The sequence below is a fragment of the Brachyistius frenatus genome, unplaced genomic scaffold (genome assembly GCF_029030835.1).
Source record: "Brachyistius frenatus isolate BFR_SWC_R1_liver_20210118 unplaced genomic scaffold, ASM2903083v1 Contig_15, whole genome shotgun sequence".
In the NCBI taxonomy this organism is placed as follows: Eukaryota; Metazoa; Chordata; class Actinopteri; family Embiotocidae; genus Brachyistius; species Brachyistius frenatus.
The window spans coordinates 5,134,979-5,147,721 of NW_027210614.1; the positions used below are offsets into that span (position 1 = coordinate 5,134,979).

The 12,743-nt window shown below is 41.7% G+C and overlaps 1 protein-coding gene across 4 annotated transcripts; it reads right to left on the reverse strand.

The window, feature by feature from the left end:
* Positions 1 to 888: 888 nt before the first annotated feature.
* On the reverse strand, positions 889 to 11,978 carry adpgk2 (ADP-dependent glucokinase 2). Of its 4 annotated transcripts, none has more exons than XR_011310704.1 (8): positions 11,735 to 11,978; positions 9,981 to 10,140; positions 8,203 to 8,393; positions 7,903 to 7,999; positions 7,592 to 7,728; positions 6,961 to 7,097; positions 3,277 to 3,901; positions 889 to 3,206 (listed from the first exon to the last, which is right to left on the reverse strand). XR_011310704.1 is itself a non-coding variant. In XM_069693732.1 (7 exons), the coding sequence occupies exons 1-7, from the start codon at positions 11,928 to 11,930 to the stop codon at positions 3,347 to 3,349; spliced, it is 1,473 nt and encodes a 490-aa protein (XP_069549833.1). In that variant the 5' UTR covers positions 11,931 to 11,978; the 3' UTR covers positions 889 to 3,346. The 4 variants fall into 4 exon arrangements, 1 of the variants encoding a protein (XP_069549833.1); XR_011310702.1 differs by having other exon boundaries at positions 3,267 to 3,901; XR_011310703.1 differs by having other exon boundaries at positions 3,261 to 3,901.
* Between the last annotated feature and the right edge of the window lie 765 nt (positions 11,979 to 12,743).

The following is a 12,743-nucleotide window of genomic DNA, read 5'->3' on the forward strand; positions in this document are numbered from 1 at the left end:
TTCGTACCTAACCTCTTTCTTATTGACAGGTCTGACCTGGCAGAGATGTTTTATTATCTTCTCCAGAGTCGCAATATAAACTAATTGTAAAGACTCATTTTTGTAAACGTGAATCCAGTCAGATATCAGAATCATCCCGCTGGCTTGCTTTCCTGAGGTGATCTGGAGGTCCTGTAATGTGCTTCTGTTTTTGAGGAGAAGCTGTATTTAAGGAGGAGAGCTTGCTGCTGTCCCAGAAGACCCAGAACATGAGCTTAAAATAGCAACAGAGGCATCATGCTGCATCTTAAAATAGCACATGCTCCTTTCACACTCTCCGGCAGGGGATGCACACAAGGCTCGTTTTACATGGAAGAAGTGACATTTTTAACCCTTCAGATGTATATTGTGCCCTGCAGCAGTAACAAAATAAGGGATTGATGAAATCTCAAGCTGTTCATCCGAACCCTCAAGTTACAGATACAAGCCTGCCACTGTAAGACCTAACAGACAAGCTCTTTAGAAGAATAGAAATCTATTGAGAATATTCTTTGTTCACGGTTTGTATCTGGGCTCCTTGACGACGTCAGGAGGAGGTGCAGCGAATGGACAGACAAATAAAGCGTCGATTAGTAACAATAAATGAACCTCCATGAAGTGGAGACAAATAAAATGAAGTGTCTTTGATGTCGGCAATGGGAGGAAAGGAAACAACCTTCATCAAGGTGAATTATGATGTGAAAAAGAGGCAGTGATGTGACGCCCCTCCGTCAAGACCTCCTGAGTGCATCATGAAAAAGATCTAATACTTATCTGAAGAGTTTGCTTTAAAAATGTGCAGCCAGAATCATCATGACAACCCCCCCCCTCCTCCCCGCTATAAGAACAACAACAACAAAGCAATGATTGCTTGATCAGCATAGCAGTTTATCTCCGGTGGTTCTGCATTGAATAGTCAACATGCATGAAAGATTTAGACACATCTTTGGACCATGGATGATATGAATTATCTAGAGATTAGATACGTGTTAGCAAGCAGCAGTTCTATATATGAGCATGAATGCACGCAATGGTTTCAATTCACAGTAAACATATAACCCGTTCCTCTTGGCTTCTGATCCCCGTTCAAAACAAAGACACAAACCTAGTTATAGAAAAAGTCTGTATTAAACATTCCCTTTTTACTAAACACCAAATCATAGTAAGGCTCGTTTACCTTCAGCTTTACCAAACAACGACATCAGATCAGTACAGTCTGGATAGAGAACAGATTTAAAGGGATTTCTTCACCTTCATCTTCTTTTTCTATTGACCGCATACTTTGTAATGGAATGAATGGGTTCCTCATTAAAAAGGGGGGCTTTGCTCTTTGACAAACAAGTTTTAGGAAAATAAATGAACAAACTAAGTGAGAAAAGTAGATCACTTGCATGATGCCGTAAACTTCATTCCGCACGGAGAAGATAACTGAAGGTGTCTGTGATGGAATGTCTGATTTGTACATAGTGAGAGGAAAGAGTAAGAGGTGGCATCAGCCCCAGTAAAGCCCGTTGCACCAGTAACAACAGCTTTGATGAAAGTGACTCCAATCCTGAAAGGAGCGATGGTCATGGAGAGACAGGACCCTACAGGTCATCTTAATGTTATTGTTATTGAGAGAAACAAATTCAGAAAACAGTGACGTATGGGTGTGACAGGTCATTAGGCATCAACACACCATGTTTAAGCTGGGCATGGAAAACATCTTTCCTCCGTGGTCCACTACTCCACAGATTGAGGGGAATCATTGCGAGTTACACCGCGGCTTTAAGTACAGATTATAACGTCCTAAAGATGAGACTGTGTTCCACTCTACACAACCATATCATGTGACATACACTTGCCAGTAACTTCTACCTTGCAGCAAAGTTTTCTTGGGCTGTCAAAACTGGTTATTTGGTCCTTAAAGAGCCATAAACTGACAAGATGAGGGAGAGGAAGAAAGACGATGAAGAACCAGAGAAGAGAGACAACACTGGGTGATGGGAAAAGGAGGGGCAAACAGAAAGAGCACGGAGGTAGAGAAAAAAAGTTTGACATCATATCCAGCGAACATTGTTTTTGCATTATTACGCTGCAACTGAACCACAGGAATGACAATCCGAACACACCCAAACCACTAAGAACACTTTTCACATACACTGGGAAGAACAGGAACTTCCTATTGTAAATCTTTTTTTTTTTTTTTTTTTTTTTTTGCTTTTGAGAATGAGAGAGGGAAGAGGCAGGATAGCGCTTCAATGTGACACGTTGTCAGTGTACAGTTGGTTCATCTGAAAATGCATTTGCACAAAGGCAGGCGAGGTCAAAGGCTTGTTCACTGGTTGGAACTGAAGACTTCAAGTAGGTGACAACACCTAATAAAACGTGCTGCCGAGAAACAGACGATTCAGCTATTACTGAATCTTCTGGATATGTTTGCTGCATAGTGGAGTCCCAGATTTGGAGAGGATTTATCCTGCAGAAGAAGTTGTGTAAAACTTGTTCAGAAACAACATCACACAGGCTGCCTGTGTGGTGCCGTAACAACAACCTTTGTCCAAACCTCATCCCTCTTTATCTCATCCTGACTGTAGGTCAAGTCTTATAAGGCCTTGGAAACGGAGGACAGGCCACTGGAATCACTAGAGTCAGATGATCGATTACAGCGACTTGGCACAGATGTTGGGTCTGTTGAATGTAAGTGGGACAGAGCAGGATGTTTTGCCTCTAGAAAACAAACTGGATGCAAAGGGGTTTTACAGTTAAGATTAAAAAAAACAATGTGAATGCTAATTCTTTTATGTACATCATGTTAATGCTAGAGTGATTTCAGTGCCTTTAGCCAGTGTAAAGGCAGCTTTATCTAAATGAGATTGAACTGCAAAAAGTCTGTTTAGCATGGACTCCACTTAATTAACAAAACAGTGATCTTTAAGTTTATTGTTTTTTTCCCTTCAAAAATCACAGTTGTTGTTTTTTTGTTTTTGAGAATGAGAGAGGGACCAATGATGGTGGCCTAGGCTGATTAATAACCACTGTACTCCATCATCTGACTCTTCTGAGTGATAGTTTTAAGTTGCACCTGGGACATGAGCTGCAAAGGTGATAGCATTAGCCTGATACCTGTGTCAGGGCCTGACGGCTAGTGTGTATCACACCTCCATCAAGTTTCCAGAGTTACACCCTTTGCCAACATCTCGTTAGCACTAAACACACACACACACACACACACACACACACACACACACACACACACACACACACACACACACACACACACACACACACACACACACACACACACACACACACACACACACACACACACACCACTTAATGTCCTTCTCTAGATCTGCAGCACCAGGCCAGCAGCGGATATGTTGTCCCCACCACCTGCAGTCTGGTAAACCTCAGTGCACACCAGCACTGGTGCCACACAGATCTCGTAGTCATCCTCATCCCAGCAGCTGATGGGCCGGGTTTCCTGCAGAGGGATACGCTGGCTTCCCTCCCGCCGGCTAACAGAGAAAGAGTCGTCCATGATGAGCCTCGCCTTGTTGGGGTCAATGTCATCGGAGCCACAGACATGGCGGTTAGCTGTTAGCGAGGCCTTGGCAGTGGCTGACATGGTGTTCTTCCACTGAGAGCCACGAGTCACAATCATGGCCTGAAAGGCCAGAGTGTGGACGTGGAGACGGGTCAATGGCTTATGCTGACTGTTTGTGTCGCTCTGTGCACTGGCGTCCTTGTAGCGCTGGTTCAAAATGCGATACACCGCTCTCATCTGGTCAAGGACAGTAGCTACTCGAGGGTTTGGGTCCGACAACACCGTGATGTTGGATCCTTTGAGGAGGCTAAGCAGGTTAGGAAGTTCTTGTTCATTCATCCCCAACGAGTCCGCCTGGAAAAGCAGAATTAAGCATTTTAAATGAACTGTGCATCACGGGTGGGGGGGAAAAAAGAGAAGCCATATTGTTGACAAATTCTTACGTTGTGATCAACGTGTACACGCAGTATATTCAGAGAAAAGAACCTGTAATTTGGATCTTTAAAATTGGCTCTGTGTTAAGTGCACATCATACTCAGGTAGGCACATCTGTTGACTGACGGTGTTCCTTTGCCGAGTGGAATAAACTACACTTGCTTTGTTGATTGCAATAAAGAAATACAATGCAAACGTACGACTATTTGCTGTTAAATTGAACAGTACATGTAACTATTATCTCGTCTTAAAAATATATATTTCCCTCGTTTTAACCAGCATCTGGTGGTAATTCTTTCTTACCACCAAAAGGTGGCAGTAATTCACCTAAAAGCTTGTTTGTTTGCCAACCGCCATTAAAAAAATATATATAATAAGAACATAACTATCAGGTGCTGTGAGATCAGATGATGCCGTACAAACAGGACAAACATACAAAATCTACGAAAACTATCAAAACGTTCTGTGTGGAACTCCTTCAAAATTGTTGGCTGTGGTTGATTGGGGTCTTCCTTCTTTAGAAATGAATGTCCAGTTAAGAGTACCAAGTTGTTTGTCTGTAGCTTGTTCTAGCTTGCAATAAATCGAGAAAAGGCACAAGATGGAGCATAACGATGAGTCGGCTACGCCAACATGCACCAGTCAATAAGTCACAGTTAATACTTGGCCCAGATCGTGTTTAACAAATTTTGTAAGATTCAGTTCACCAGGTTTTGTCAGATATCATCAAATATGTCAACAAGCTTCATGCAGCTTTTGATTAGCTTTGTCAAATGCTGGGGTACAGAAAATTTGGTAACAATCGGACCAACAATTAAGGAATAGATATAAAGAATGTTGCTGTGCGGAAAACTCATCTTGGTGGAATTTAATGGTCCAAGAAGTTTTTCTACAGAGCACATGGAGCACTGGAGTATCAGTGTTTCAAATTTCAAGTCAATTGAATTTATGGTGTGAGAAGCGATGCCTTTCAGAAATGACATGTTTAGGCCTTAGTTACAGCACTACCATCTGGTTGATTGGGGTCATCCTTCTTTGGAAATGAATGAACACCATTTCGAGTTATTAGGCCAAGTTTTGTGTTTCCAGCTCTTTCCAGTTCACTGCAATTTGAGCCACGTAGAAGACAAAGTATAATATTAATAATAAACCGAAGCAAAACAATAGGGTTCTGCCTCTTAGGGACTTGAACCCTAATAATATTAATAATGAAAACAAAAATAAAAGGGGTTCTTAGCAATGCGAGTGATGTTGCTCAGATCTCTAAATATTGTGCTGATGGAGGAGGCAACACTAATAGATGATAGAAGTTATAAACAAATTGAAGAAGAGTGGTTATTAACCAAAAGCAGAGAATCCGAAGCCACAACAGTCTGGCAGCATTTGGTCATCTTTTTAAAGGAATTTCACTCATCAATCAGGTCTCCCTTTCTCAGAATCACCTGATGAGAGACAGACAGCTGATTGAATGAGACCTGATTGATGAATAACACAATCTTTGACCAGTCGCTGTCCCCCCATCATTGGTGGGTTTTTGTCAAAATATAAAAACAGTAGGATACTGCCACTCAGCAATATGGGATATTTTATTGTGGCCAAACAAATGGACGCTTGTCATTTACTATATTACATTGTCTCCAACTCAAGGCTCCATCTGATGTGTTTTATATTTATAAATGTAAAAATCCTATTTGTCTCTAGGCAGCACACTGCAGAGGGTATTGCAAGAGTGAAAAGTTATGCTAGTGTAATTTGGGTATTTATTTACAATAAATCAACAATATTTCAGGGCTAACACAAGATACCAAATAAAAGGAAAAGTAGAGAGTGCATTTAACACAGCATGCTCATTGGCACGATTTACTTTTAGACAACATGGGCATCAGTACTTGTTGTACTCAAGAAATTGAATGAAAATCATGAAAATATAGACCTTCACTATACTTTTCTTAAGGGCATTTCCAGCCATCTTTTCATCCAAAAAGTGTTTTCATACTGAACCATGGTTCACTTTGATCCGGAACCAAGACCACCTCTTTTGGTCAAACTAAATTTGGGTCCTTTGGTCGAGTTGATGGTTTCAGGCACCTTTCACGCCTGATATTTTGGTTTGGACCAAACTGAAAAGTCAGAAGATCTGGACCAAACAGGGTAGGAGCGAAAGTAGCATAAGAGAAGTCTGGCGCCACAAATATACAGCCATTTAGACCGCAAAGGCTGGAAACATTGGGAAGAAAGTAGCCTTTGTCCTAAAATAAAATATAGACACTGACAACAGGCTCAGGTTTCAGTTAGTTTGCCTCCACATCCTGCAATATCCTTTCAATGAGCAACCAAGTCCAACGGGTCTTATGGATCAGCTAATGGACTGACCTAATGAAAGTGATCGACCACAAGTGCTGCTTCAAACCCTTGTGGCTGATGTGCATGTTGAGGCTCGAACCCTAATGAGGTGCTGTGCCAGTTAAAGCTAGCATGTCATTAATCCACCACAGCTATACAGTCATTTGAGAGCAAAGCAACCAGCAGACGTTTTATCCACAGATCAGTAATCAATGGCGAGCTTTGTTACAAGACAAAGTAAGTTTGATGTAAGACATGCAGTGGGGGATCTTTAAATAATAGTTCCCAGTGAATAACAAATAATATGAGAATAATATCCTTATTTCTCACTCTGCACTGCATGTGAGAAAAAGGAGGAACCCATCACCAACTTTTAACAAATTAGTTTTATGTAAAATAAAACTATGCAAATACAGTTCCTAGTGAATCGGACTGTTTTGTTTACAAATGTATTCAACAGATTTAACTAAGAAAATTTTATTTCAATGTACCTGCTGCTGTCTGTACCTGTTCACCGGACTACCTCATCCTTTTTTGTATTCCACAATTCCCGTTTTTTCACTTTGTGATCACTCTACTCTCTCATCTGCGTAACAAGTATGAATTTATGTGTTTAATTGTTCAGTCATACTTACATGGGGGATGATGTAATGAAGTAGGTTTTCCATTATACTCTCCTCTACAAAACTGGCCATCTCAAAATGGATGCCGAGCATAGGAGAAGAGGATGACAGCACTTCTGCCAGGCGGGAGAGGAGAGCATCTTGCTCACCTGGAATGATAAAGATAAAGGTTAAATATTAGAGAAGAGTTTTAGACTAAAGGAAGACAGAGAATGAGGAAAGGAAACATGGAAAAAGAAAAAGTAAAGTGATAAAAAAGTGGAGAAATTAAATAAACAGATGCACAGCACAGCAGGCAGGATATCACAGAACGAAGGATGTCGAAGGGAAAGAGAAACAAAAGGCAAATAAGGTAAGGTTGAGAGGCTTGGACAGACAAAGAAGAGAGATCAGTAGGCAGAATATGACATTTACAAAAGAACTGTCACATCAAATAAGAGACAGCTGAACTGCTGTACAAACAATCTGGTTCAGAGTGGGAAGTCTGTTATGATCTGCCTGTAATACGGGGTGATACTGACTTTCAGCCGGCCTTTCTTTTTTCCGTCTTTGAGTTTCTGTTATTTCACTTGTGTACAAAATAGCAGAGGAAATACAGCTGGATGGTTCACATCAGCAACAAATATAATTTTCTTTTTTTTACCTGACTGGAAGGGGAAGTTGTCCATCATCTGCAGCCCACCAACCACCAGCAGATCTGGTTTGAAGTCTTTGAGTTTCTCTGCAAACTCCTCCAAGGAGGCCAGGTAGGGGTTATGCTCATCACTGTGGATGATATATCTGCACAACAAAAACACAGCAAGCTGAACACAGTCACCTTTAACGACTGCTGAACCTTACATTTATACATATGTTCATTATGTACACACACAGAGCACAACAGTCATGAAATCCAGCCAACTGTAACACCATACAAAACTATGGTTTGATATGAAATATCTTACTAACACATACCTGTTGGCTCTACGTGAGGTGTAGTGCCCCCAGCTGACACCAGCTGGATACTCTAGGATCAGATGGATATCTGGCTCCTCTACTATGTTACCTGCCACTGGAAAGACAGAAGGAGGTGAGTTGGAAGTAATAGAGGTGGAAATGAAATGAATCGGAAAAAAAAAACATAATGAAAATAAGAGCAGGGAGTAAACAAGGAACGACAGAAAGAAATTCAGAGATGCATGAAGCTGATTTTTTTTTTTTTTTTTTGGGGGGGGGGAGGACTGAGAGAAGATGGATAGATCCTTGTGTGTGTACCTGTAATGTCCTGGGAGAGGACATCAGTAAAATCGGGGCTGAAACTTCCCCCTAGCAACACATCACATCCCTCGGTTGCCATGCGACCAGCCATTACTGGAGCGTTGCCACCTACGGCCCATCTGTTTCCAGGTAGGTCACGGGCCCCCTCGACCAGCTCACTGAAGAGGGTGTCATTTAACATAAAACGCCTGCAAGTGAAAGAAAAGTAATAGTGAAACAATGTTAAAACAACTTGCACTGAAAAAAAATGTTCACTATAAATAAAACTTCTTCTGACAATATGTGACTGAAAGTGAGAGACTTGTTATCAGCTTTCTCTGTTAACTCTTTCTGCTTTCAGCGTGTTCACATAAAAGAGGAGGAGTTTGCAGTATTTAACCAATCACAAACATGGACAAGTGTACTGACAGCAATGCCACATATTTTAAAAACGAGGAGCAAACTATGAAAAAACAAAAACAAGTTAAACACATCATCTACACTGAAAGCAGCACATCTGCAGCTGCTAAATGAAGGAAGAATGAGTCAAAAATTTGCCGCCTGTGTGAATGTGTAGCCGAAGAATCACCTGACCGTGAGTGCACAGGAAGATCAGACTAATTACATGTGCATATTTCATTAAATTAATTTATTATTAGATGTATTCTCATGACGTGTATGAAAGTTTTAGTTTTATCATCTAACCTGCAGCCCCAGGAGCAAATAAGAAATAAATGTAAAATCATAATTCAAAGTGAGAGGTCGGTTTATTGTCAGATCTTTTAAGTAGGCAATGAGTGCATTAGTGCATCAATCAGTCCCTGATATAAAAAACAAAACAAATGAAATTAATCTATACCTCATTAAAAAAAACAACAGGGAAAGACAGAGGTTTATTGGTCTCTGAACACTTTGCCCCCCGCAGAGGGCCGTCTCACTGTCTCACTCCTCAGAGGACCGTCTCACTGTCTCATTCCTCACAGGACCGTCTCATTGTCTCACTCCTCAGAGGACCGTCTCACTGTCTCACTCCACATACCGAGCTCCACTGGATCTTCTCTGATCAGTTATGACAACTTTCAGAGAGAATTGATCGGTCAGCGGGCGGTACTTTCTAATGTTTTGATCCGATATCTCCAACATAACCTGCTCCAGACCAGGTGAACTTTGCAGCATGAGTTACCATGGTGATCTAGCCAGTTTAAAAGAAAGCCACCTTCGTGACACTGACAACCGGTATTTTAGTCTCAACATACCTCGCGAACCCACTAATCTCGCTTCGTAGCTCACCCCTACCTACCTAAGACTTAAAAATGTCTGGTCAGCAATTATCTGCAGCAACAAAGATGGAAAAATACAGACAAGCACTGACCAACATAAGGGCTTTAAAACTCACAGCTTTTACAGATACAGATTAACAGAGGAAATAAGTGTGTGACCGCCTTATAAATAGTTAGTGTGTCTGTGAGAGAGCATGTGAGAGTTAGAGAGAGTTGAGAGCACAGCACCCTGAAGGGTGCTACAAAGAAAAGGTTTTAAATTAGTTCGAGGCTGATCCCAACCCTCACAAACACTGCATTGTTTTACCACTTCCTTCTCTCCAATCTAAACACACACATACAGTATACGCACAAGACAGACAAAGCTAAACAGAGAAGACTTAAGCCTTCAAATATTTACAGAAGCACTGGTTTATGAGCACATGTATCTTCATTGACGTACAGTATGTCGAGGATTCATCACTGAACTGAACCAAAACTATTAAATACGCTGCTCTTCACATAAACATCACTTACTCTGCGGCGGCTCCTGGCGCAAAGAAGTAGGCGAAGCTCTGAGCCAGCTGATCGATATTTTCTATGTAGTCATGATGAAGCGGCTGCTCGGTGGGAGGGAGGCCTATCTTATTAAGCAACGACACTCCGTCTACTATCAGGTCAACACAACCTCCGAAACCTGTGAGTGAGGGAAAGTGGCAGAGAGAGAAACACGGAGATATAATTATGAAACAAAACCACATCCAGTAGCAGGTATTTAACAGTGTTTTGGGCAAACGAGTAGAAGAAGAAGATAAAGAGATGGTATTAAAGGATAAAAGGGAGAGGGAGCACATTGTGAATCATGCAGCCATCTTCTGTTTCACACCGTAACAAACTAAAAAGTGAAAATAAACCAAAAACAAGGTAATGCCAAGTAAACTGAGCAGAGAGAAATCCACACAACGTGCAGCTGCTGTGCCCAGTGCTGCAACATTTCTCTGACCATTTGACACATCACAGTTTCAGCTGCTGGATGGAGCACCTGTCTCACCAGGAGACAACGCTGAGCTACAAACATTCCCTGTCAAGTCTGAACAAAGGCCAAAGGGCTGAGTACCAACACCAGTTTACAAACCGGTGTGAGCAACTTGTTTAGAGCAGCCAAACGGCTGGAATAGATTTCCCATTTGAATTAGTTTGACATCAGGTCGACATGTCCGACTAATTTCTTTTGAATTGCTGCAAATAAAACACTTCTGTTTAAATGTGTTACCATGTGGTCAGCATTAATGGTACATTTTTATTGTGGTTGAACAGCAACAAGCCATAATTTGTCGTTGTGTTCTGGTGCTTAACTCTTGTTTTTACCACCTGAAATATTTAATGGCAATACATGTTAATATATCCAGTTTTGGATACTTACCCGTCATTACAACATAGCAGCATCATTAGACTGTGTGACTGCTGAACTGGGTAAAGGTTGGACAGATAAGGTGCTTTTTAGTTGGTGTTGGTATCACGGTCTAAAGGACAAGCTTTTAGGATTTGATCATGCCAGACAAGACAGTGGATCTTTAAACTGGAGTTAAACCTCAAACATGATGGTTTTAAAACGGGTTTTCAACTAAATAAATAGCGGTAAGTACGCTCTAAAACTCTTAAGCTGCATGCACTACTTCAGCAAAGTGCATATGTTTGGTTCATGCACATCCACCCCTCCACATTTATCGTGCAGCTACTGGCCCCCCCATCATGTCACGTCCCCATGCACTTGAAATGGCAGCCATGATGATGAGCCTCTGTCCAGCCGGTTCACGGGGATCTCTGCTCAGGACAAAGTGTCCCTGCGGACTGAAGTGGACCGAGATCTGGTGACAGCAGTAGATCATTCACGGTCGCACCTCTTCAACTTCCTCCTCTGCTGCTGCTTAGTATCGTATTTCTCGTGGCTTTTTCTTTGATCACTCATTTGCAGGCAGACAAGCGATACTTTATGTAGTCTGTGGAGTAAATGTCAGTTCATAAAATGTACCCTTTTTTTTTGTATGCATTAAAATATATAATAGTCCTCTTAAGTTTGCTTTCAACATTAGCTAGGTTTCAACAGAAAAATCAGCAATTAGCGATACGCTTGTATTTTTCTGTTTTGTTATAGAATCGGAGCAAAACATGCGTTAAAGTTAATCTGCTGCGGGTTTCTTACTTCGGCGCCATATATTTTGTGCGCTATTCGTTTAGGAACAAGTCGATTACGAGCCTTTAAAATGAGGCTAGCTCGCGTTAGCTCTCACCAACAGCCACTTTTGGTTTAGCGACGTTATTCATCCCGACTTTCCGCTCAGCTCGCAGCAGGGAGGACAGGACGGTGTCCAGCCGGTCGTCCAGTCCTGCATTCTCGGGTGACCGGAACCAGAGGGCCAGCAGAACCACAAACGCGGACACGACAGACCCGTATTTCATCCAGGAAACCCGGCCTCCCTCCTCCATCTCTCCGCTGCTGTTGACTACGGCGGCTCACACACCGACAGGACGTCTGTCCGACCCGCCGGAGCGCGCGTGGAAGGTTGGCTGTTTGTTTTGGGAGGCGGAGTGTCCCGGATGTACTTTAACTGGACCCGCTCCACGGTACCGCGGTCTATATCGGCTCTGACCGGACAGGGTCCGGGATGTGAGCTTTTTTAATTCTAACCACTTTCTAGCTACCCTGTTTTTTTTTTTTTTTTTTTCCTGTTCCTGTAAAAAGAACGCAATAATTTTTGTAAATAATACTTCTTTCCATTTTTGTTTTTGTGTAGCTCCACTGTCCAGGTTGGAAACAGGCGGATAGGCCGATATACAAAAGGAGCACCGCAGGAGTGGTGTTTGATTGTGCGACGACACGGCGGAAGTGACAAATCTTAAAACAGGGGGCTGTGTCACAAAAGTTGAATTAAGAGTTCGGTTTAATAAAAAAAAAATTTAAAAAATGAACGTTTACGCGCGTGCACGTAACAGTGACGCGTTAATGCAATGTTTTTACACATGAATGCGTAAGCACGTGAGGTGTTACACCTGGCTTTACCCCATTATTTTGGATTTCTTAATTCTCCTTTAGTGAAACAGCCTCCAGAATATTGGAAGATCCCAGGTTAGGTTAGGTTAGGTTAGGTAGTTACTTACTTTATTAATCCCCGAGGGGAATTTTTTTTCGCAACAGCAGCAATGAGATAATAATAGAACAATAGAAAAGCAATAAAATAGCAGTAAAAATATATATATAAATATAAAATGCAGTATATACAGTACAGTATATATATTAAT